Below are 24932 nucleotides of genomic sequence, written 5' to 3'. Positions count from 1 at the left end.
ACCCCAGTTGTATGCATCCTGATGCTGGGGATGGGGGCTAGAGAATGCAGCCATGAGTGGCCACATGCATGCCAGGGATCAAATCTGATCCTCCGAAGGGCAGCCCTTCTCTGACCTTTGAGCTGTCTCTCCAGCCCCTCTTCTCACCTGTTTCAATAGCACTTATCACATGAAAGAAAGCACACTCACTTCCTGTGAGTCTGCTCTTTGCTTGCTCCTCCGCTGACCTGAAGTGGTGTTGAGATGTGCATCTACCACTCGTAACGGTTCTGTGTTCTACAACATTCCTGGAGTTCTGCCCATCAATACTAGTGTCTAACCGGAAATCAGGAGCTCCTGGATGTTTTAAATAATAATAAATATTCCTCATTACAAATTTGGTATGAAAACTTTTAATGAAAACAATCATAAAATTAAATAGCAAAACTACTTTAAATGACTTACAAATCTATGCAATTTGGCTTATTATTTCTCTATCAGTTTGATTTCACAAAATGGATTATTCTCAGCTATATCAAAAATTACAGTAAAAAAAAAAATGGAATCAAGTACATTACACCCACCAGCCCTGTGCTCTGCACATATTGCTCATAAATATTAGTTTTCCTTTATTATGATCATAAAAAGATACACACAAGTTTTACAAAACATGCCAACATCAATTAAAGCTTCTTACACCAAAAAAAAAAAAAAAAAAAAAAAAAACCCAACCCAACAACGTCCTAAAAGGAACCTCGTCTGGCACTTGTTTATATATCCGAGGAATACGCAGTGTAAAATTTGCTTCAATTACCAATAAAAATTCCTCTCTGATAATCTGAAATCTAACTATAAAACTTCCTGTTAGAATTTAAGATTCTGTTACAGAATCATTTCTTTAAAAAAGTAGAAAGTTACATGATCAAGAAAAGTACCCAGTAAGTGAAATATCACAGAGAAATATCCTTGTGGCTGCACATATGGCTCAGTTCTATCTGAATTCACAGGATGAAGTGTTGGACGTGGACACATCTGAGGACAAAGACTAACTTAATACACAGGGGCACAGTGCTCCTGACGAAGCTTCCTGACCTGTTTCTACCTGCAGCCATGATGACTGTACAGTATCTCACAGGCCCGGGAACTGCTGGTTCAGAGAACACTAAAACATCCTGTCCTACCTACAGCCAGACAAGGACACAGAGAGGAATGTGAATGTGTATCATATGCTACAGCGCACGTTCTAACGTCCTAGAGTCAACGTTTATATAACTCCAGTCTGAGGTAAGTGAGATCTAAAGGATCATTAATCCGCATGATGGCAGATGTACCACACAAGCACCGCCACCACAACTCCACACACCGGAAAGAGGTAGGACTTGTACTTCTGCCAAGGCGAGAGCTGCACGGCCACTTCATCGCGTTTCCTGTTCTTCTTCCGCCGGCCCTTCAGTCTGTTCTCAAAAGCCTCCAGCTCAGCCTAAAACAAAACAGTTTCATCTGCATTACATTCAAAGGGTACACTGACCTGCAACTCTACTTAAACAGAAATCAAACAATGTGATAGTAAGAGTATAAAAATATATTAATTTGATTTAAACAACAACAAAAAGCTTCTCATCCATTACTGACCATACTCAACTCATGCTAGATAGAGTTTAGTTAGGTAGACAAACAGCTCTGAGCACAATAAAGCCGTGCTTTCACACTGCTTTCACCTTCACACTGTTCTGTACCCGAGAGCACCTTCTTCAAACAAAGACGCCCTGCACACACCTTTAGCCTTTTATAACGCAGGAAAAGAACTAGTGGCTTATAGCACAGGAATCCAAATGAGTACAGAAAAGAAGCTGCCCTCAACTAGAATCTTTTCTTTATCCAACACGACCCACCTCTTCCACATACGCCCCTTTATAAGATACAGGAAAATTCTTTAAGGGGAAAATGCTTCATGCTTTAATGAAAATGATTACTTTAGCAAGAATTAAAAACCGACTGAAAAAGAGGATAACCTGGAGTGTCAGGCCTTGTCAAAGCCATCTCTATCCTTTGGTAAGCACTAAGTTCCTATGCAACCATAATATAATAATGCACCTCAGTGCACAGTATCTGACTAGAGAACGAAGACCATTAACTAAAGTAACCATATACTAGCTACACAAAATAGCTGGATTGTACATTTCATCAATATACCCATTTCCTGTACTAAAGCTACACTTTAAGCCCATCTAGAGTGGATTTAACTTAATAAAATGTGGCATCTGTCAACAGAAGAAGTCAGAGTAGCTCAGGAGAATCTTGTACACAGAGCAAACTCAACACTGTGCTGCACCCGGTGACCCCGTGCTGCAGGCTGGACACCTGTGGGAGAGGCGGATCTGCTCATCTCTGACATACCTGCTGCCTTCGCTTTTCTTCTTCCAGAGCAGCGTTGGCTTCCGCTTCTTTAATCTATTTACATTCAAAGTAGATTAACAATTAGATATCAAATTCTGTACATTTTGGGCATCTTCCCACCCAGGCTCTACTAGTCCATAGCAATTTTGGTAATCTGACACTGGAAAGCCTATGACGCAATGCGAATGTTATACTGGGAAGTCTTAACAAGATTCCACCAATAGATTCAGGGTGGTTACTATAATTTATATCTGTGCTATTTCTGTTATAATTTAAACATTTCCTTTTATCAGCTATATGAGATTTATATCACAAGTCAAGCCATTAGGAATCTGTGACTAAAACATTCTCACTTTTCCTCTTAAGCTACAATATATTAAGAATCCAAAATCAATTAGTGACACAACATTTTCCTAGAGTAGAAGCTGATCACTTCCTCCAAAGGAGTGTTTGGAAGGCCAGATTTTGAATCAATAAAACCAATGATTTGTGGACTGGTCGGTGCAGTAGGCAGAGTCAACACTGGAGACATCTCAAACTGCAAAGCACCCCCAGATCTCAGGTCTGTGTATTTTAGCCAGATTTTCTAGAGGCTACTGTACCCTGAAAACAATTGGCTAAGGCCAGGGCAAATACACTAACTGGTGTTTTAAAAAAAAAAAAAACAAACAAAAAACAAAACCTTGACACACGGCAAGCAGTAAAACCACCTTGGAGCTCAAATGAGCCTATTCAGGAGGCTGCTGTAATGTCAGCACACGTGGTTTAATGAGCATATACACTTGGCACGAACAGAGAAGGCCCTTAGCACATCATGAGAACTCCAAAGAGACAGCACCTCAGATGCTTTCCGCTTCATCTCCTTGCACGCCGCATCGCATTCCACTGAAACCTGATTCCCACGGATTTTATTGCAAGGCAATTCCTACAAATAACCAAAATTAAAAAACCTAAGTCAATTTTTCTTTCAAATCTCAACTGTATGCCAGCAAATCACCTAATAGCTGAAGGTTATAAATATGTTATATTTACTAAACATTGTGTATCTTGGTTCAAATGATTACTCCTTTATTTTCCCTGTGCTTTAAAAAATATCATTCTCAGGGGCTGGAGAGACGGCTCAGCGGTTGAGAGCACTGACTGCTCTTCCAGAGGTTCTGAGTTCAGTTCCCAGAAACCACATGGTGGCTCACTACCATCTTTAATAGAACCCAATGCCTCCTCTGTTGTGTCTGAAGACAGCTACAGTGTACTCATATACAATAAGTAAATAAATCTTTAAATATATATGTGTATATATATCATTCTCCTATCTATCTATCTATCTATCTAGATCGATAGACAGACAGACAGATAATTGTTTTTAACTGGGGGGTATGTGCACATAATGCAGTGCTCACAGAGACCAGAAAACAGCACAGAGTCCCCTAGTGCTGGAGTTACAGGATATTTTGAGTGGTTAGACATGGGATCCTTCACAAAAGCAATGTACTCTCTTAACCACTGAACCAAATTAAAGGGATTCCCTATTCTATTTAATTAAGAAAATAAAAACCATAAAATTAAAAAAAAATCAACTTAATAATTTACTAAATGCCTCTGCCAACTCAGCTAAATTTTATTTTTATCATTTATATTTACTGCTTCTTGTTATTCTTCTAAAGCTCCAGGAATATTCCAGAATGTTTTAGTATTGTCCAACAGAGCTTTCTCAGATAAGGAAATGCTGTCAGCTGTCTAGAACAGCATTACCTACTGATGCTGACTGTACACTAGCGTGACTGGTGCAATGAGAGCCAAATCTTCAACAGTGCCTCATGCTATCTCACTAAAAACATGCATTTAGTGTGCTACCTAACAGTCAAAGCCTAGAGTTGTTCTGAAGAGTTATATACCTTTCTTTCAACTATTAACATTTTTTAAAAGTTCATGGTAAAAATTCCTTCACTGCCTAAGTACAATGGGTGAGAAACTACACTTGGACGAGACACGGCATCTCACAAAACTGAGGAGCTGTCCAGATTGAAAATGTCTTCATGTAAATTAGTCAATTTAAATACAAACTAAACACAAATTTAAATAGTGAGCTTACCTACTATAGGGAAATACAGTAAAATTATAGAACTAGAAGAAATGTAAGAGCCACATAAAAAGAACTTCCACAAATGTCTGTTGCACGGAAGAATGAAGAGTTAATGCAAGGAGAAAGCAATGAGGAAATAACCACGAGAACCCATCAGCGCATGAAACAACTGCTAACTGCAGCATGCTCAGTCCAGGCAAACAGAAGAGCACATCCAAGCAGTCCCACTGCTGTCTGAAGTCAAGGGAGATGGGAACTGTGGAAAGAGTGAGTCCTCCTTCTCCTCTCAACTCCTGTTGAAGGTCTCTGGTCCTTAGCCTTTCACTGTCTATTCTTCCAATAACTTTTTAATCTTGCAATTATTATTTCTATGTTTATGTATTATTTTATGAAGTTGTGACTATAAAGTCTTTTCAATTAATTATTTTCAAAGGAGAATACTGATAGCAAAAAAGTACCTTCATATAAAGGACAAGAAGTCTAATTCCAGACCACTTCTCAATCCATGAAACTCACTTTATCGCTCACACCAACCCCTTGCTCAAAGACTTCCATTTAGAGCTCACTAGTACTACTCCAACAACAGGGTCTTGTGCTTGATTCAACAGAAAACCATCTTTCCTCTGTTGTTAGGTTACAGAAAATTGGACTGCCAATGCCGATTTTTTTAAATCAGAATTTTAAATCAGTATTTCCAGAAACAACTAGGTTTAGTTTAAGTATAATAAAAAAGATTCTTTTAAAAAAAAAAAAACCCTTAAAATTAAAGCCAAATAACTATCAACACACACAGGAATTCTATCATTTAAAATACTTACCCGTTTTATTCTTTTACAAGGGCATCTAAGTTTTACCTTCTGGTTGCAATTATAGGGGCATTCACCAGGATGACACATCTCTTTGCATCTATGGCCACAAGGAAGCTAACAGGACAAAAAGCAATTGGTCATTTAAATTTTAGTCACCCTCTGCCTTCCTTTCCTCATAAATGGTTGTTTTCACAGAATCCAACACAACACGACGTCGACTAACCCCGAGTAACAGATGAACTAACCCGAGTAACAGACGAACTGACCTGAGTAACAGACAAACTGACCTGAGTAACAGATGAACTAACCCGAGTAACAGACGAACTGACCTGAGTAACAGACGAACTGACCTGAGTAATGGATGAACCGGGCTTTCAATGTTTGTTCTTTTGGCAGATTATTATAATTATTTATACAAATGATTTTTATTAGAAAAATTTAATGTTCTGAAGCTCTACCTTCAAGAGCGACACGCTGTCATTAGTCAGGAGACTAAACCAATGAGGGGCTCGATCTAAGTGATGTGTGCCTTAAAGCACTCAGAAATGGGCTTTTGTGTTTTTCCTTCCCAGAGCCCAGGAAATGAGGAGACGTGGGGCAGTGTGGAAACCAGGTGTGAAACAGTGAGCCCAGCTAACTCGGAGGGCTGGGTGAACACATGGAACACAGGAACACCATCATGTTCTCACATTATTGTTACATGAGGAAGGAAGCCTGCTTGTCATTGTCAACTGCTTAGTTTTTCACTCTAAAACATTTATCCTTGGCACTGCATTAACACATATCACATAGACAGCCAAGACGACCCAGTAGCTGCCATGATGTTTAAGTGTTCCTTATCTTTAACTGTTTACTGTCTTTCTTCCTGAGTCTTCACATGAAACATTCTCTTACTCACAGCTCATACTTCAATTTGAAATCAGTGATTCTAAATGCGAGAAAGAATCAAGGCAGACAAACCCACAGAAGGACTCATGACTAGTGTGGCCCTTCCCTCGTCACTGCACATCCTGCGATGCACTCGAGGTTAACGACAAGGTGAGACGCACTGAACTTCCATCACATCGTCCTGATCCTGAAAGTCCTCACACTTCTCAGAACTCCACTGACAGCACGGCAGTCTCCTGCTCTGCCTGGGTCTTCTGGCCCCAAACTAGACATGTCTTCCTCGTGTCTTCACTTGACCTTGGCATCTCATCTATCAGTCTACAGTGCTCTTGCCTCCCCAGTAAGAAGTCATGAAGGCAGGAGTCATGAAGTAGGGCCCCCAGTTCCCCTATTTCTTTTACAATTATTTATTTAGAATATTTTATTTAGAATTTTTTAATATTCTCAATCTCCATTTCAACAGTTGATGTCATAGCCATGCTTCGTTAGCTACTCCAGCTTCCTGCCTTATGTCTGTAGCTGCCTATGCCAAGACAAGTCCAGTTAGGGGCTGTGCAAGAGGAACAACAAACAGCTACCAGTGAGATAATCATGATGGCTGTGCCTCAGAGAGACAGAAACCTGAAGTCGTCTATAAGTTTTGCTCTGTTTGCTGCCTTTGTGTCCCTCCTAATCTATGAGTTACATCACACACACACACACACACACACACACACACACACACACACACACACACACACAGAATTTTCCCCACTTTCTATTCTTTTTGTCACCAGTCTCCAAGGAGTCTTTCACTGGTCAAAAAGAGTTTTTTGCTACCTCCCCAGGGAGCATTTGTTGGCCCAGTCACTCACTGACTCTATGCCCCACCCCAGTTTACCCTGGATGTTGAAGATAGTCTTTGACAGAGTCCTTTGATAGTCATCTATGTCACTGCAGAAGCCAATTCTGTCAGGATACAGATATCTACCCTTCTGAATGCTTGGCTGTAAGCCATTTCCCTTAAACTCTGTAGACGATACCCAGTGACCTCCTTAAGCTACCTTCTTCATATGGATATCCATAATGACTCCAGGTTAGTTCTGTAGCTAATGTGCTCACTGGTACACTGTGATGATATGTCTAGCAAACACCCAAAGGCAAAGTGAGGCCACAATCCTAAAGACACACACACACACACACACACACACACACACACACACACTCACTCACTCACTCACTACTAATCAGGAGTAAAATCATAAGATATCCAAAAGGGGCGGCGGGGGGAGACAACAATAGAAACTTAAAGTAGGAAAACCTGGTAATTTTCCATAATTGGAAAATTCACTGGTTATTAATACATCCATTTTAGAAATCAATTCAATATGCTTTATTAAAGTTGAAATTAAACCTTCCCTGTGGGCAAGGAATTTCATGATTTCTACATGCCTACAGGAAATCTGTAGACAAACAAGCAGCAAGTGTTCACAGCAGCAGTTTTTGGTAACAACTCCAAACTAGAAATAACCCAAATATTTATCCATAAACTACAGAGTGCTCATATGACAAAATAAATTGACAGACATAACAAGGAAATGACAAAAGTATGTGCTTTTTAAAACAGTATGCAATATGTAGCCACACATACCTACAGCAAAAGCTGTAAGTAAAAGACATAGGGGACAGTGACATAGTTCAGCAGGTCAAACTGCTAAGGCTTGATGACTGAGTCTCACAAGCCGAGCTCTATCTCTGGAACTTACACACAAGTGGAGGAGACCAATGCCACAGAACGGTCACCCTGGCATACAAGCACCCACTGCAACCCAGTACAAATGTTAAAAATATAAGGTGGTGGTAACACTTAGAATAAAAAGAAATGACTTTATGCCGAGACTTTGACAGACTTTTGATATAGCACCAATGCTTTGGGGTTGTTTTGTTGTTGTTTTTAGTAAGGTAGAACAAGAGAATACTGACTCCCTGTGCTAAATAACACGTACATGCTATGTGCATACATGTCCCCCCCCCCCCATCTTTGGTTAGTGGGCTATAAGGGAGGTTGAAGTGTTTACGAACCCTCATTGAAGAAGGTTTTGAAAAATATAAGCCTACAGGTAACATTTTATTTTGAAAACATTATTATTTTAAAAACCTGCAAATAAATAAAATATCATACACCCAAATTAATCATCCCTAAAGTCTATACACCTTACTGGACTGATAGACAGAATTAGCATGTGAAATGGGAGCTGTGAGCTTAACCAGCACCAAAGTGAAGAGCAGGATCATGTCCTCCTTCACGGCCCACCCTGCATGCTTAGTGTTTCCTATTCTCTTTTTTCCTTTATACTAGAAAATACAACCTTCCTATCTTACTTTAGAAAAATCAAATATTCTCATGTGTACGAATACACCTTATTTTTGTTTTTAATAATCTACCACCTAGCTGCCTGTGACAGTTTTAATCTACATTTTGAATCCTATTTTAAACAGTAAACACTGAGTCAATGCCTTATACAATAAATTTCATAAGCCAGCTTTAATACTGTTCTCAAAAAAAGAAAAGAAGAAGAAGAAGAAGAAGAAGAAGAAGAAGAAGAAGAAGAAGAAGAAGAAGAAGAAGAAGAAGAGGAGGAGGAGGAAGAGGAGGAGGAGGAGGAGGAGGAGGAAGAGGAGGAAGAGGAGGAAAAGGAGGAAGAGGAGGAAGGGGGAAGAAGGAAGAAGAGGAGGAAGAGAAGGAAGAGGAGGAAGGGGGAGAAGGAAGAAGAGGAGGAAGAGAAGGAAGAGGAGGAGGGGGGAGGAGGAAGAGGAGGAGGGGGGAGGAGGAAGAGGAGGAAGAGGGGGAAGAGGGGGAGGGGGGAGGAGGAAGAGGGGGAGGAAGAGGAAGAGGAAGAAGAGAAAAAAAGAAAAGGAAAAAGGGAAAAAAAAATCCATCCAAAGGGTCACTGCCATTCCTAGGCCCCTAAGTCAACAGAGAGGAGACTCCCTAAGCATTTGCAGACAGCTCGTTTCTAGTGGGCCCAGAAAGGACCCGAGCTAGAGCAGCCAACAAGGAAAAGCCCCGGGGTCAGTGTCCGGGAACCCAGTGTGAAAACTGCAACTCAGCTTACCTCTTTGGGGCACTGGTTTTTGCAACAACTGAGGAGGTTCTTCTCACTCACATCAGCTGTGGTTATTTTTCTAAAAACAGGAAAGTTCTGATGACATTCAAACCCAAATCCAGTTTCTCATAGATATTTTCTAAGTGGTCACAATTTCAATACCCATAAAAATATCTTCTTTCTCTTTTTCCCTTCAGAACATTTAAATTATGTCTCCATAACAATATCCTCAACTCAGTCACCATGGGGACTGGTGAGATGACTCACAGGTTAAAGGCGCCTGCTACACAAGCCTGACACCCTGAGCTTGATCCCAGAGCCCACCTAGAGGTAGAAGGAAAGAAATAAATGACGCTACAAAGTTGTCATTTTGACCTCTACCTGTATCATGATGTGCAATGCATACACACACATACACGAATAATTAAAAAAAATTCTGAGAGAAAATAAAAACACTCAAGAATAACAAAAAAAATTAGACTTCTACAAATTATATGCAACTACTTTGAAAAACTATTACAAAACTAAACTTAAAAACATTATCAAGCAATTTCCAGGCAAATATGTATTTCCAAAATTAACCATGAGTTCTTATTACTCCAAAAAGCTGGAAAATACTGAAATGTAGATGGAAACATTCCCTAAGGAGACAGAAACCAGTTTGAAGACACTCCCACAAGCCTCTAATTTCTAAAAGCCTAACTAGAAGTGACAACTATAAATGGTAAACTATGTTGGATCTATCAAGAAGATGATGGCATTTTCCCCTCTACATAATGTACGTTTTAGGTAAGAAAAATAGACACAAATTATTTTGTAATAATACAGATCTACCTTTTAAAAGCAAAAATCAAAAAACAAAACAAACAAACAGAAAAAACAAAAAAAAGCCAGGCAGTGGTGTTGTACTCCATTAATCCTAGCACTAGTGAAGCAGAAACAGGCAGATAGATAGATCTCTAAGAGTTCGAGTCCAGCCTGGTCTACAAAGCAAGTTCTAAGACAGCCAAAGCTACACAAAGAGACCCTATCTCAGGAGGAAAAGAACATACCTAAGTAGCTATCAACAAGTCAAATTTCTATCCAAAAGGTGTTCAGGTTTACACACCATCATTCAAATGCTCTACCCTAAGGGTACTCACGTTTCTGAAAGAGGCACTGTAACTTTTTACCTAGCCATCTCCTACAAACCCCTAAAAGGCAGAGTCTGGCAGGCTGACATCAGAGTGAGGCACTAGAAGGTAACACTGTTCCTCCTCCTTTTACGTCCCTGCTGAAAAACTCAGTCACACGAGATGTTGTCTAATTATTATACAGGATTCTTCTGGAGATGTCACTTAATGGTCACAGTAAAACGAGAGTATTCTTCAGTCTACTTACCTACATTCCACATACAGGTTTGTGATCTTGCAGTGACATTTTATTCTAAGCATCTGGACACAAGGAGGGCATTTTCCAGGGTGACATGGCAAAACACAAGGGTGAGGACAACCTGCAGGCCGTGACTTAGAACACCCTTCTTCACACTGAAGGCATTCTGGGCCAGCCTGGAAAGTAACCAGGAAATGAATCACCAGAGCACCTCACTCTCCCACACACTGGGGTTACAAAAGGTAGATGCCCCTCCCACACACACTAGAACAAAGTACTTCTGTAGGCCCTGGAAGTACAATTAATAGGGCAGGAGAGACTGCTCAGCAAGTACAAGCTTGCTGCATGAGCACAGGGACTGGGGTCAATCCCTAGCAGCACAGACGTAAAAGCCAGCTATGGAGGCACACTTATACCAACCAGGAAGGCAGAGACAGGAAGGGCCCTGGGGCTTGCTGGCCAGTTGATCTACCCCACTAGAAAGTTCCCAGTTCAGTGAGATACCCTACCTCAAAACAATGTGAAGAATGATGGAAAAAGATGTCTGATGTTGACCTCTGGTTTTTGCAAACATGTATGCATACACAAATATGGACATGCAACCAAATAAGACAAATTCCACCGATAAAGTGGTACCTGATCTTCATCTTAAAAATCAACCAAGATGACAAAATGTCAATAGGATTAGGCATAAATGCTTATGCCGATAAACTTCAAGACAATCTACTTCACCTGTACAACATTTCTGGGCATACAAAGTATCCCTACTAAAACTGCAAATTACTTTCTAGATATAACCACCAACTTCAAATAAAAAATTACCAATACATTCTAACCCAACAAATACAATCATCCCTAAACTACAGAAACAATATACTGTTAACATACAAAGTTTACACTCAAAAGTATACGTCAATGTAACTACAATGCTTTCCTCTGCTCTAACGATACAGTCATATGACTAAGGTTAGAGTCCATCAAAGAAGGTTAAAGATTTTAACTTCATATTGTTTTCAAATGTTATATTAAAGTTTGTAAAACAGATATAGACACAAAGACTTAAAGGTTAAGAATTTTGTACAATGTCCTAAATGAAGTCATGATTGTAACAATGAACTCTAAGTGATAGGGGCTAGAAAGACAGCTCAGTGAGTAAGAGCACTTCCTGTTCTTCTAGAGGATCAGTTCACTCTCCAGCACCCACATTAAGCAGTTCACAGCCATGTCTAACTCCAGTCCCAGGGGGTCCAACACTTTGTGTGTGTGTTGGGGGAATTCAGTGGGAACCTACACACTTGGGCACATATCCACATAAACATATACATGCTTGTATAATTTTAAAAAAGAAATCCCTTTTCAAAAAAAAAAGCTATTTTTAGTATTTAGAATTTAAAAAGAACATTTCAAACTATTAAAAATATTCTTCTATAAACAATTAGTCTTTCGTTTTGTTTTGAGGGTCTCATTACGTTGCTGTGGCTAGCCTGAAACTTACTACATAGATGTAGCTGGCCTTGAGTTCAAGCCCTAGAACCCACATAAAAAGCTGGGCACAGGGTTGGGGATTTAGCTCAGTGGTAGAGCGCTTGCCTAGCAAGCACAAGGCCCTGGGTTCGGTCCCCAGCTCGGGGGGGGGGGGGGGGGGGGTAAGGGGGGAAGCTGGGCACAATGATCCATGAAAAGAATCCTACCACTGGGGAAACAGAGACAGCCAGACCCCTGGAAATCCTCTAGATGGCCAGTCTACAGTCTACTTGGTGAGTTCCAAGTCCGTGAGAATGATGTCTTCTGAGAAATGAAAGTGAGTAGCATTTAATTTGGATGTTAAAAGACTTGTGGTGTCATTTGAAGTGTTTCAAGGACACAGTCAGCATACATGCTTCCATCCTAAGGATGTTACCTTATGTCTGCCAGGACAGCCATCAACTTCAGTCACTTTGTGGCATTCTTTCGTACACGTATGATTCTGACAGTTCAACATTCTTCCACAAAGTCTCTTGCATGAATAGGGTCCTACAGCATGGCATGGTAGTGGGCTTACCTAAAAATGAAAATAAAAACAGCCAACTAGCACAACACACATCTATACATAAATCTTTCTGCACTTATATTTCCAAGATGACTAATTTGAGATCAACTTTCACAGTGGTCTAACATGTTTCCATTAATAATATTTATATCAAAATTAAGCACCTGTCAAAACATTCTCTAAACACAGACATCAGAAAGAAAACCTCTATTATTGAAATAGAAATGATATGATTCTACAGTGAATACACAGAAACTAATTCTCACACAAAGGCAATGTAGATTTTTTCTAAATTAATAACCATGTACATTCTTTATAACACTGAGAGACAAGTCATTTCTAACAACTCTAGGACAAAGATGATTAAGATTACAAACTAAACTTAAAGATTATATTAATAACTCACCTCATGCTTCCCCAGACATTCCCTGCAAGGAAAAAAATAAAGTGAAAACATTATAGACTCTTTAAGAAGAGTGTTTAAAACAAATATGCTAACTACACTAGCCTCTCTTAAGTAAAAGTTAAGCACTTAGAAATAAGCAATTACAGTAAATACAGGATATGAAGTTGACACACACAGGTCAAGTCTTTGTACAAGAGTAGCATGAGTAACTGGAACATGAAACATTGACAACGGCACACAGAAAAATAAAGTGGGTATAAATCTAATTGTTTAACTGAATGACATGACTTTTAAAAACCACAAAAGGCTGAGGAGAAATCGTAAGGGTTTAAATAAAGATTCCATGTTTAAAAACAGAAAGATCTATACCTCAATTTTAAGGCCACATTTCTTCCTAATTTCATCTATATTCATCACAATTCCAACTCCTCACCCAAAGCCAAGCATGGTGGTGGCACACCACTATGACCCTAGCACTCAGATGAAAGAAAGACTCAGCAGCACGAGGAGCTCAAGACCAGCCTGGACTCTGTATGAGTTCTGACAAAGCAAGGTCAAGGCTATCCTGGGCTGCTTGGTCCCCAAGATCAAAAACCAAAACAGACAGACAAATTTCTAATATTTAACCTAAAGTCTATATGGGACAAAAGCCGACCTCAAACACCTGACGTAATACTGAGGAAGAAGAAAGCTCAAGGACTGACATGCACTGATTCAAGACTCACTACAAAACCACGGCTGGCAGGACCATGTGGTGCTGATGAAGGACAGAAACATAAACTAGAACAAGAGCCCAGAGGTAGGCTCATACAAGTAAAATCAGCTCAGCCTTGACAAACAATGGCACATTACAGAAGAAATGTTCTTCTCAACAAATGGTAGTGCTGGAACAAATATATGTCCACTTAAAAAATACTTTACTCCTTTCACAATTAACTCAAAACAGATTACAGACCTAAATACAAAACACAAAAGTATAATACACAGGATAAGACTAAATAATCTTGGGTCAAGATGAATTTTTAGAAACAATGCCAAAAGCATAACCCATAAAAGGAAACAGGTAAGTTCTAATTCACTAAAACTTCACAGAAGGAAGACAAGACATGGATGCAGACTACATTTGGAAAACATGTCTGGTAACTACACCAAGAGCTCATGCCTAATGACAGACAAAGAGCGAACCACCCCATTAGAAAATGGTCAAAGACACAAGCAAAAGATAAACCTTATCAAAACAACCAAAACTGCCAGAGTGACATATAAAAAGACGACGGGCATCGGGTCATTAGGAAGCTATAAATTAACAGGCAATATCTCCACGCATCTAACTAAATGGCTAATGTGCCAACAGTGCCCTACGCTAACTGGGTACAAAGCAAGAAGACCACACCTCTGATGTTGATGAGAATACAAAGTGCCCTACCACATGGTAGACAATTTGACAGCTTCACACAGCTAAACACAAATTCATCATACTGTCAAGCAGTTACACTCCTGAGTTCTTATCTAAATGAGCTAAAAAGGCATATATACACAAAAATTTATACATCAACATATATAGCATCATTATGTTTAAAAGCAACCAAAACGTCCTTCAACAGATGAATGGGTGGAATCACCCACGAGTATATGGTAGAAATAAACTGGACTCAGTAAGTAAAGGAAAAAAGAGGCATAAAGTTGAGAGTAGGGGGAAAGATAGGAATGGATCTCACAAGAGCTGGAGAAGGGAAAAGAGGCTGAATATCATCCAAATTCTGTCCATAAAGTTCTCAAAAATAAAATATTACATCAAAATAAAAACAAGTCAACTATGAGATGTCTGGACAGTGTGATGTTATTCAGTGATAAAAAAAAGTTTGAGTTTTCAACCCATGAAAGAATAAAGTGGGGGTTGGGGATTTAGCTCAGTGGTAGGGCACTCGCCTAGCAAGCGCAAGGCCCTGGGTTCGGTCCCCAGCTCCGAAAAAACAAAAGAATACAGTGGACCCTAACTTCCTAGGCTAAGTGAAAAGGGCCGAGTATGGAACAGCACACCACTGCACGACTCCAGCTACTGTGCACAACAGTCTGGACAGAGAAAGTTAACCACAGCAAGCCCAGGATGAGGAGCTTCCCTTCTAACAAACATCTGAAGAATTCACACTAATCTGCAGTTCCTAGTGTTTTCAGGAACCTAGTCTTTCCATGATCATAAAACCAGAAAGGAGAAAAAATAGGACACTACAAGAATATAAACTAATAATACTAATATTGCAGAGTTATTGGAAACTCTTGGGTTTTTTCTTCCCTTCTTTGTGAAAACAAAACACCAGGACCTATCACTCAGACTACCTAAGAACTCAGCTAACTAGGGAGCCCAGACTGGTCTTAAACTTGTAATCTTTCTGCCTCAGCCTCCTGAATGCTGGGATTACTGGCATGTTTACCACATATAAACTTAAAAATTATTTTTAAAATATGTATTCCATATTTATGTGTATGGGTGTTCACACACACACACACACACACATGCATACTCACACACATGTGTACTATGTGTGTGCCTGGTACCCACAGAGGCCAGAAGAGAGCATCAGATCCCCTGAAAGTGGAGTTAGAGAGGTTTATGGACTATGCAGCCATGTGGGTTCTGATAATCAAAACTAGATATTCTGTAAGAAGAGAACTGCTCTTAACCAATGAGCTATCTCTCCAACATGTTCAAAAATTAACATACTAGTAAACTGAATCCAGCACCAAGTAAAAGAGATTACGCACCATGACACAGTAGAAGGGAAACTACAGGAGAAAAAGGACTTTTAGAAATAAAGAAAACCAGAATTCTGTCTTTGAAAGATCAATACCGAAGCTGCATCGATTGCTGCTTTGGAACCGAAGCTGTACTTAACAACCCCCTTTCTACCGTGTTCCTACTCAGAACTGTTCCTTTTTCCCAGTCTCTGCCGAAAGTATGAAACATTCAAGGATTGGCTAGTCTTCATTCTTCCAGGTTCAACTCCATCACTCCCCGACCAATTCAGGAAACTTTCCTTGGATTTCCAAAGCTGCCTTTACATTCATCTCCTAGTCCACCATGTAAAGCTGGCTAACTAGGAAACGCCACACTTGAGTGTGGAGTCACCAGGAGAGGGAACCAATGATGAGCCTCTTAGACATCTTAACTGCCAGTGTCTGTTGCTGTAGAAAGCTAAGGACAGTACACCTTAGCTAAAGGAGGGAGGACACAGCAAACAGACATGCATAGGAGCTTGAGTATCTCGGCAAACACAGTTAGGAAAGAATGATCTAGAACATGGAGACTAGCTTGCAGGTCAGGCCTAAAACGACGCTGAAGCCTGTAAGGCAAAGAAGGCATAGTTCATTCCATGTCAGACTGCAGTTCTTACACAGGAATGGGAACTTGACACGGAGGACAAGGCAACGCAGTCTGAATAAACGCTGGCTCGGCTGGCTGCTCCCAAGGGCCTGACAGCTGATGCTAAGAGTAAAATGCAAACAGTGTAAAGTCAGAGCGCTATCCCACACAGCCCTCCTAAGAACCGAGGAAAACAGATCTTTGCTCACACAGGCTGACCTCCATCCAAGTGCTCGACTAAATGTGCTTACTGAATTATTTTATTCCATCTGCATGAAAAGATCATTCCTCTCCATACACACGCAATATTAAGAACTGAGGCAGATGCCAGGGTTAAAAGGACAACTAAGGCAGCAGAGCCTCCTTAACCTCTTGTAAGCCAAAAGCAAAATGAAGAACACTTAAAACTCCAGCATCCACCCACTGAATGCCATCTCCCGTATGTTCCTTATCATCTAGAACCTGACATATAGCCAGGGCTCAATAAATACTGAATAAGTGAACAACAAAGTAAATTAAGAAATATCTAGGGGCTGGGGATTTAGCTCAGTGGTAGAGCGCTTGCCTAGGAAGCGCAAGGCCTTGGGTTCGGTCCCCAGCTCCAAAAAAAAGAACCAAAAAAAAAAAAAAAAAAAAAGAAATATCTATACTTCTAGCCATACTTGGAAGAAAAATTGGCAAATTAATCTAAATATAATTATCATACTATATTTACACACATTTGTTTATTAGTTTCTCTGCTTAGCTCCAATCGTCCTTCCAGTCTTGGGAAATGAACCCAGGGTCATGGAGATACTGGGAAAGTCCCCACCACTGAGCAATACTCCAGCCTTCGTTAGTTTCTCAAGACAAAAGACCAACTCTTGTTTTCCTCACACCCCAGGTCTGAGCAGAGTGCTTAGCACTCTAAAGACACCTTAAATAATCACTGAAGAAAATACAACCCACAGCAAAGTATTACCTCTAACAACATTGTCCTTACCCTGCCGGTCTGCTTTACTAATGCTTGATCATGACATGAAATGGGACACAAGTGCCCACATTTCTCCAGAACTTTTTGGCAAGGCTGATGACATGGTGGGCATGGGCCAAAGTGACAGCGGTGTTTTTCTTGACTTGAATGATGACATGTTGGTGGTCGACTAAATGAGAAAGTTTTTAGGTTACCTTTGACAACTGAACAATACGTCTAAAGTGCAATTATTTTAAATACCTTCTAAAATCAGAAAAGGAACACACTATGAATATTATTTGAAAACACTAACACAAAATAAAATTAGAACACAATCAAAAGTCAGCATGAATTTAAATGTTAAGACATCAGACATCGGGCTGTGGAAAGCTTCACACCAACCTGCACAGCTCTTTGCACTTAGGTGGCCTTGTAGTCCGCTCTCGGCCACAGGGTACTGTCACCTTTGCGTTACCACAGTTGCACTTCACATCTACCGTTTCTGGGCATGGATAGCAGCTGCCTGAGGGAAAAAAACACATCGACTGACCTTCCAAACATTGACCATCAATGGTTAATCAAACAGTATACCTGTGTAATGCACACAGGATCATCTATCATTCGAAAGCAGCAGTAATATGAACGATTCTTAGCACGTCAAGCAAAAGAAGCTATGCACAAAAGTTGTGTGCTTCAGTGTTTGATTCCACATACACAGAGGAAATAGGAAAACCTAATTCCTACTGTTCAAAATCAGAAGAGTAGCTCAGAAGGATGTGAGCTTTGAGAAGCCCTGACAGGGTTCTGTTCAATCATCTGGATTTAGTGCACCATCACATTCACAAGCTCCATGTCACACACTACACACCTGGGATTTGTACACCCTTCCTTACGTGTACCAATTCTAAGTAACGAATTTAACATGCTACTTCTTCAAAACCACAACAAGTAAATAAGTACAACCAGAAAGAAACCTTTCCACACAACCTAAATGATTCTGCCCTAAGGATCTCTGACATCATCTGATGACTTTCTTCCTATTCTAATTTTCCATGAACAAAACTCCATCAAAAATGAAATAATAAAGAAGGAAAAAGTCCTCAATTAATTGAGTAAAAATGTTAAAGAAAATAGAAAATAGTCTGGTATAATGACTCTAGAAGTTTAAAAAGAATCCCTCTAAAACAAAGTGAATTAGCAATTTCATTGAAATAATGAGCAAATGAAAGGAAAAAAGCATCACAGGGAGATGTATTATAAAATTATTAACTTTATACTTCAGTGTTCAGTCTAATACAGTGAAATTTCACTCTTGACAATAAAAACTCACATTATTCTCATCTACATGACCAGGTTTTATTTTGATCTTTCCAAAACAATGTTGTATTTTTCAAATTAGTGGGAACATTTAAGTCGCTCTCATTTAGCGTATCACATCTGTACTTAATAGATTCTAATCCACACTCAACAATTCAGAGAGGAACTTAACTACCTTATTGTCATGACAAAGCTACAACGATACTTTTTAAAAATCAAAGCTTGAGAATAATAAGAAATAATTTATCTAAGCAGTCTTCCCACTGATCAAAAGAATTTATTACAGAAACAGGTATGGAGGCCAAGTTAAGCCTCAGTAATTATCATTTGAAAACTAAAAAGCAGACCAACAATGACCAATCCACTAACTGCCAGAATGGGCAGGCTTCCAGTAACTGTAGAACCACACAGTGCCCTGCACTTAAATGAACTCTATATCCGGTTCTCACATATTCACCACCAGTGTGCGGCAAGCATCTCTCCCTGGGAGTTCCAGTGTAATTCTGATTACGAAGGTAACCAGAGTGATGAAGACGGTATGAAATAATGATTCTCATTTGAAACTGATTTAAACTGATGTTCAGAGTGATACAATCATCTTCTAAATAATCATTTTAGGCTCTAGAAAGATTCTCTCGAAGCTAATAAGCACTTTCACAATAACCAAGTCACAAAAAACCAAAACAAAACAAAACAAAAAACATGAATCTGTTCAAACCTCAGGCTGAACAGTTTATCAAAAATGCAGAGGATAAAGATACATTAAAAAATACTAGGGAGACAATCTGCAAAATCCAGACTGGGAAACCAAATGGCTACCTAATTTCTTCAAGTAAATCACAAGCCATTAAAAACACAGAAGTGAGGGAAATGGCAGCTTTAAAGACTGTCATTCAGCATCAGTGGTAGTAACATCCTTTCTAATTAGTGAATCATAAATCAAATAAAAACTGTCACAAGAATTTCAACACCAAGTATGTTTTATTGTTCAGATATGACTATTTATTTATAGATGTGCTTCAAATGATAGGAGAAATGCATCTGAGGTTTCTCCAATAAGAGTCATACTTGCTGTAGCCTTCCTACAGATACCCTTTAGCAAACAAAGGATACCCCTTTCCTTCTCTACATAAATTGTTCTAGAAAAAAATCTTACTAGATTACAAAGGTTGGAATAAACCCGACTCACTGTGACACACTGATAATTTGGGCAGACAATACTACAGAAATGAATGACAGGACGCCTAAAACTTTCACAAGCAAATTCATGAGTTAGACTCATCTATAATTTGTTATTTGTCAAAATAGTATAAAGTGGCCATTCAATGCAAATTGATTTACAATGTAAAAACATGTGAAAACCAAGTAGCCCAGTTATACTCCTGATAAGGAGACTGAGCACTACTTACCCCCTTCTCCAATCCTCACAGCAGTCAGATGGCTCACATAAAAGCCATCACTTGAAACATAGCCCACATGGCCCTGTCCACATTCTCTTTCCCCAGAAATCCGATTTACTTACTTACTTACTTCATTTGCTTGTCTGCTTGCGTGTCTGTCTAGGTGATAAGGTGTTTTGCCTATATGTATGTCTGTGCACCATGTACAAGCCCAATGCCTAGAGAGGCCAGCCGAGGCCATCCAGTCCCCAGGAGACCACAGTTAAATGGTATAGGTCACCAAGTGGGTGCTGAGACTCAAACCCAAGGTTGGAATAGGTGATGGTGCTCGTAACTGCTGGGCCATCTCTTGAGCCTCCTCCCAATGCCCTCCAACCCCGCATTTCTTTAACCCATCATGTCCCTGGCATCACATCCTCCCATGATGTCCCTCTGAGCAGTCTGCACTACCTTTGTACCTACTGACTGCATTAGACAACTCTCATTTCCAGGTGGCATGAATCCTATTGTTTCTCAGGTCTACTCTCCAATGTCTCCTTAGCAACTTCTACAACAATACACAGCATCTTTACACTCTCATTTTCTTCTGCTTGCCACCACCTATCATCTACATTAATTTCTCTATATTCTACTAAGGCAGGGAAGTAGAAAAGTTAGCTTATAAGAACAAAGACTTTGAAATGCCACTATAATCTAGAACACAATGTTCAGAGTGATCCAAAACCCTGGGGTGCTTGAGAGCCATTCGGAGGATTCTGCAAAGTCTCACAAGTTTAGAATTTTCTAGAAGCTAGTGACAATATTAAAAATAGAACAGAAGCAAGGTAATATTAAAATAGACTGACTTATAGCAGCAGATTTGCAAATTAGCTACATTTTAACAACTAGGCATTATAAATTATTTATAAGAATATAAAATATACTCATTAGCATTTCTGAAGAAAACTTAGTTCTATCCCCAAAATAAAAAGCCATGCTATTTGTATCAAAGCATAATGGGATTATTTTATATAAAAATAATTTTAAATAAAACTACTTAAAATGATTATATTTTATTTTAACATTAAGTACAACAAATGTAAATGGATAAAATTCACACATTAAGAAAAATGTTTAAGGTCTCACAAAGAATAAGGGATCCTGAGACTAAAATCTCCCAGAATCACCAGCATACGATAACCCTTATTAATTATAAGTTCATAAAAGTATAAAAAACTTATACTACAACCAAGTCTATGAATAGCTATTGTTTAAAAAGTTTCCATAGGGAATGTTAAGAAAAAAGCAGACTCTACCATCACGGTGTTACAAAGCAATGCAACTTACATTGACTTGGGTTTGAATTTTGCCATAACACTGCCCTGGGCATTACCTAAGTCACTTAACGTTAATTGCCTGGTTCAAAAAATAGAAACACAGTGACTGTCTACCCTCTCCCCAGTGTTAGGAGGCCCAAATAATAATCGGAAAGCTCTTTATTGACTCTAAAGCACTGAGGAAACACAAACATAAAATGATATCTACTGTGAAATTTTACCTCTGTGGCAGACAGACGGACACTTATGGTTTCTACATCCTAAAGTCCGTCCACAATTTTGATCACAAGGTGGACAGTTTCCAGGGCAACACTAGAGAGAAAGCAATATGTAAAGAAGAGAAATTTGAAACCCCATACATAGCAATTCACTCCTAGTCATTTACAGAATTTTAAGAAGCAAAAAGATTCTTTTCACTCTAAGGAAAAAATTTTCAAGAGTATCAACATTACTCTAGTAAATAGTACATTAAGAATTTACTAGTTTAAGTAGAAAATGACACTTTAATAAAACCAGGTTAAATGTCCTTGCCTCTTAATTATTCTATGCCATAATATTTCCACCACTTCTTTCTATGCAGACAATTACATTATCCCAAGTATTTAATCAAATCCAGTCAATTTTCAGACAATGAATCTGGCTAATTTAATTTTAAATTAAAATAAAATTGGCTGAGTGAGTAGGCTGTCAGCTATTCTCAAAGATCTGAGAACAACTAAGAAAGGAGCAAAGCTGGGCTCCTTAGCCTGTCACTTCCTTCATTTCTAACCTGAGAAACAAATACTACCTAGCTGGATTTTCATTCATTAATTTCAGGCAACTACTTAGAATCAGTATTGTCAATTTAATTCTTTCCATAGCTTTTCTCATATTCAGTTGGTTTCCACATCACTGAAAAGCAATAAATCAATTAGTAAAACCGCACTCAATTAGACAGACATCTGTGAGCAGCAATGTGTCTGTCACTAAATAGCAGTGGAGGTAAAGGTTTTAGTAGCAGTAACAAAGAAGGTTATTATATGGTCCAGGACTTGAATAAGGTAACTGGCATTTCTATGCATGGTAAAGTTACAATAATAAGATATACCCTCTTGTCCAAATACCTAGAAAACTTGACAAGAGTCTGGAAGTCGTGGATTTTAGAGATTAATCAGGCAGCCTTGAGAAGGGAAACATAGAGGGTGAGCCCCACAAAGACATTACCCTAGACCTCGAAGCTTCTAGGCTGTTCTGCAAGATTGATCGCAGGCAGAATCTGGTAATTTGAGTTGAGCAGATAAATCCATAGTTCATGTAGGCTAGTATGATACAACTTATAGTAAGAAAGCAAAAGCATAGAGAAATCTTTGGAAAACTTCACAACAGATCCTTTTGAGTCTTTGCTTGAACACATACAAGAAATAACTTCAACACAACCAAAATAGCACTAAGGAAGGAAAAGAAAGAACAAGATCTAGAGTTCAAAAGGCTAGGAACAGTCAGTATGGAAGAACTTTCTGATATGCAGGCATCAGCAGAATGCTGAGTTATTACCTTAGTATTGAGGTCATATCAACCCCAGACATGAGATCTATAAGGAACCAATGATCTCTGAGTAACCTATTGCCTCAGAGCAACCCTTTAAAAGTATTTAAAGGAAAGGTAAATACTTAAAAGGGAAAAAAAGGCATGTAAAAATGTCTGTAATTTCTAAAAAGCAATAGAAAATTTCCTTAGCAGGTCAGGAAGCAAGGAAATATAATAATAAAGAGTAAAAGAAAAATCAATTGGAAGACACAGAAATGAGAACAGATAGAACTGGCAGCTGAGCACAGTAAAGTAGGCACCCGCCTACCACGAGAAGGGAGCATGCAGTACAGAAGCACGCACGCTATGCTGAGTCCCTCCACCCCTCAAGGTGAACACACACCTAAGGCAAAACACTGGACGAGAGCAAGATTAGAAAACACAAAAGCAACTGGTGAGACTGAAGACAAAGCTGGATCATTATCCAGTGTATTACAAAGAATGAAAACCTGAAAACAGGGCATTGCTGTGCTGAGGGACTTCAAGGAGCATGTATGTCATGAAGCACCGAGGACCATGAGATAACGGAAAGAAAATCAAGTTTAAAGTCTAAATTTGATGAGAAGTACAAACTTTCAATCCTAGAAGCTAGTTCAATAAAAACAAGTTAAAGAAACATGAAAAACACTATGCTTAGTAACATCAGAAAAGAATTACTACTGTTATAGAAAACTCTTCAAAATCACTCAGAGAGCAAGAAGAGAACACAAGAAAGATTTGATATCCTTCGTTAGGAAAAAGCAAGCTAAGAGGCAGTGGGCAACATTCAGTAAGTACAGGGGACAAAAGTGTAGAACTAGAGTTCTGCGGTAAAAAAAAAAAAATGTATTTTCTAAAAGGAAAAGCATTTTCTCATATATAAAGGTGAAAAAAAAATTGGCCAGCACAAGAAACATTTAAGGAAGTCCCTGAGACAGAAAGGAAACCGAAGCTAGAAAACCTGTAGCTAAACAAAAAGAAATGTGAAATCCATACAACTACAAAGAACTACTTTGTGTTCTTTCAGACACTTCTAAAGACAACTGCTGAGGCTGGAGAAATCTCAGCAGATAGATAAGAGCACTTGGGGTTGGCTCCTAGCACCCTGTCTATCAGGTGGCCCCAAACTTCTTATAACTCTAGTTCCAGGGGATCTAATGCCACTCTCTTCTGTCTCTGAAGGCACCTGCACTCACTCAGCAGGCAGAAACACACGCACATAAAAAACACTAAAACAAGCCTTTAAAACTGTAACTATTTAAAACAATAATAAAAGCAACATATTTGGGGTTTCTGAAACACAGTTATAATACATAGGGGTGTCATAAACTAGGTCAAAACAAATAATATAAAATGCACAGTAGTAATTTCTAAAGAATTTGAAGCCCATAGTAACCACTCAAAGAAAGGAAGAAGGGAGGGAGGAAGGGAGAAGAAAGAGAATGAGATGAATTGTAGCTAGTAGACAAATAAAGTAGATTAAATGGGACCACTGAGAAACAGGTCAAGGGAAGAAAAATGAGAAAGGAACAAATAAATAATCAGAAAATCATTAGCATGATGGTTAACAGTTAAGGCAAGTGTAGTGGCTCATGCCTTTAATCCCAGCACTCAAGAGGCAGAAGCAAGCAAAATCACGTGAGTTAGAGCTCAGTTTGGTCTACACAGTGAGTTCTAGGACAATCTGAGCCATATACTGAGTTCTTGTCTCACATCGAACAAACAAAAAAGATGGTAAACAGACTTAAATAATCATGCTAAGTAAATAATATGTAGCCAAATTAAATGACAAATACTGTCACCACAGATTATATAACACACATAAGAGCCACAACTCTATAGCCCCAACAAAGCCCTCCAGTCAAACTTCCTGCAAGCCAAGCATCGATAATTTTCTATTATCGTCTCACCTCTGTTAGGTGCCGACCATCAATATCACTATCACTTCAAAACCACTAGGGGCATCTTCGATCAGAAAATAGAAACAGCCCAA

The 24932-nt window shown here is 39.1% G+C and overlaps 1 protein-coding gene across 5 annotated transcripts in view; it reads right to left on the bottom strand.

Annotated features, from left to right (window-relative positions):
* Positions 1–376: 376 nt before the first annotated feature.
* Positions 377–24932, bottom strand: part of Nfxl1 (nuclear transcription factor, X-box binding-like 1) — a 41421-nt gene continuing 16865 nt past the window's right edge. For all 5 annotated transcript variants that reach the window (XM_063272918.1, NM_001170438.3, XM_063272919.1 and 2 more), the window contains 12 exon segments: positions 21616–21706; positions 17764–17884; positions 17392–17551; positions 16441–16532; positions 13049–13070; positions 12514–12654; positions 10623–10789; positions 9252–9321; positions 5278–5382; positions 3215–3301; positions 2377–2430; positions 377–1459 (listed from right to left, as the gene is read on the bottom strand). In XM_063272918.1, the coding sequence (XP_063128988.1) occupies positions 1286–1459; positions 2377–2430; positions 3215–3301; positions 5278–5382; positions 9252–9321; positions 10623–10789; positions 12514–12654; positions 13049–13070; positions 16441–16532; positions 17392–17551; positions 17764–17884; positions 21616–21706 (1284 nt within the window). In that variant the 3' untranslated portion in view covers positions 377–1285.

Source organism: Rattus norvegicus, chromosome 14 (assembly GCF_036323735.1).
Source record: "Rattus norvegicus strain BN/NHsdMcwi chromosome 14, GRCr8, whole genome shotgun sequence".
Taxonomy (NCBI): domain Eukaryota; kingdom Metazoa; phylum Chordata; class Mammalia; order Rodentia; family Muridae; genus Rattus; species Rattus norvegicus.
Note: the sequence above shows the minus strand (reverse complement) of the source record. Positions and strands in the feature narration are given on the sequence as shown.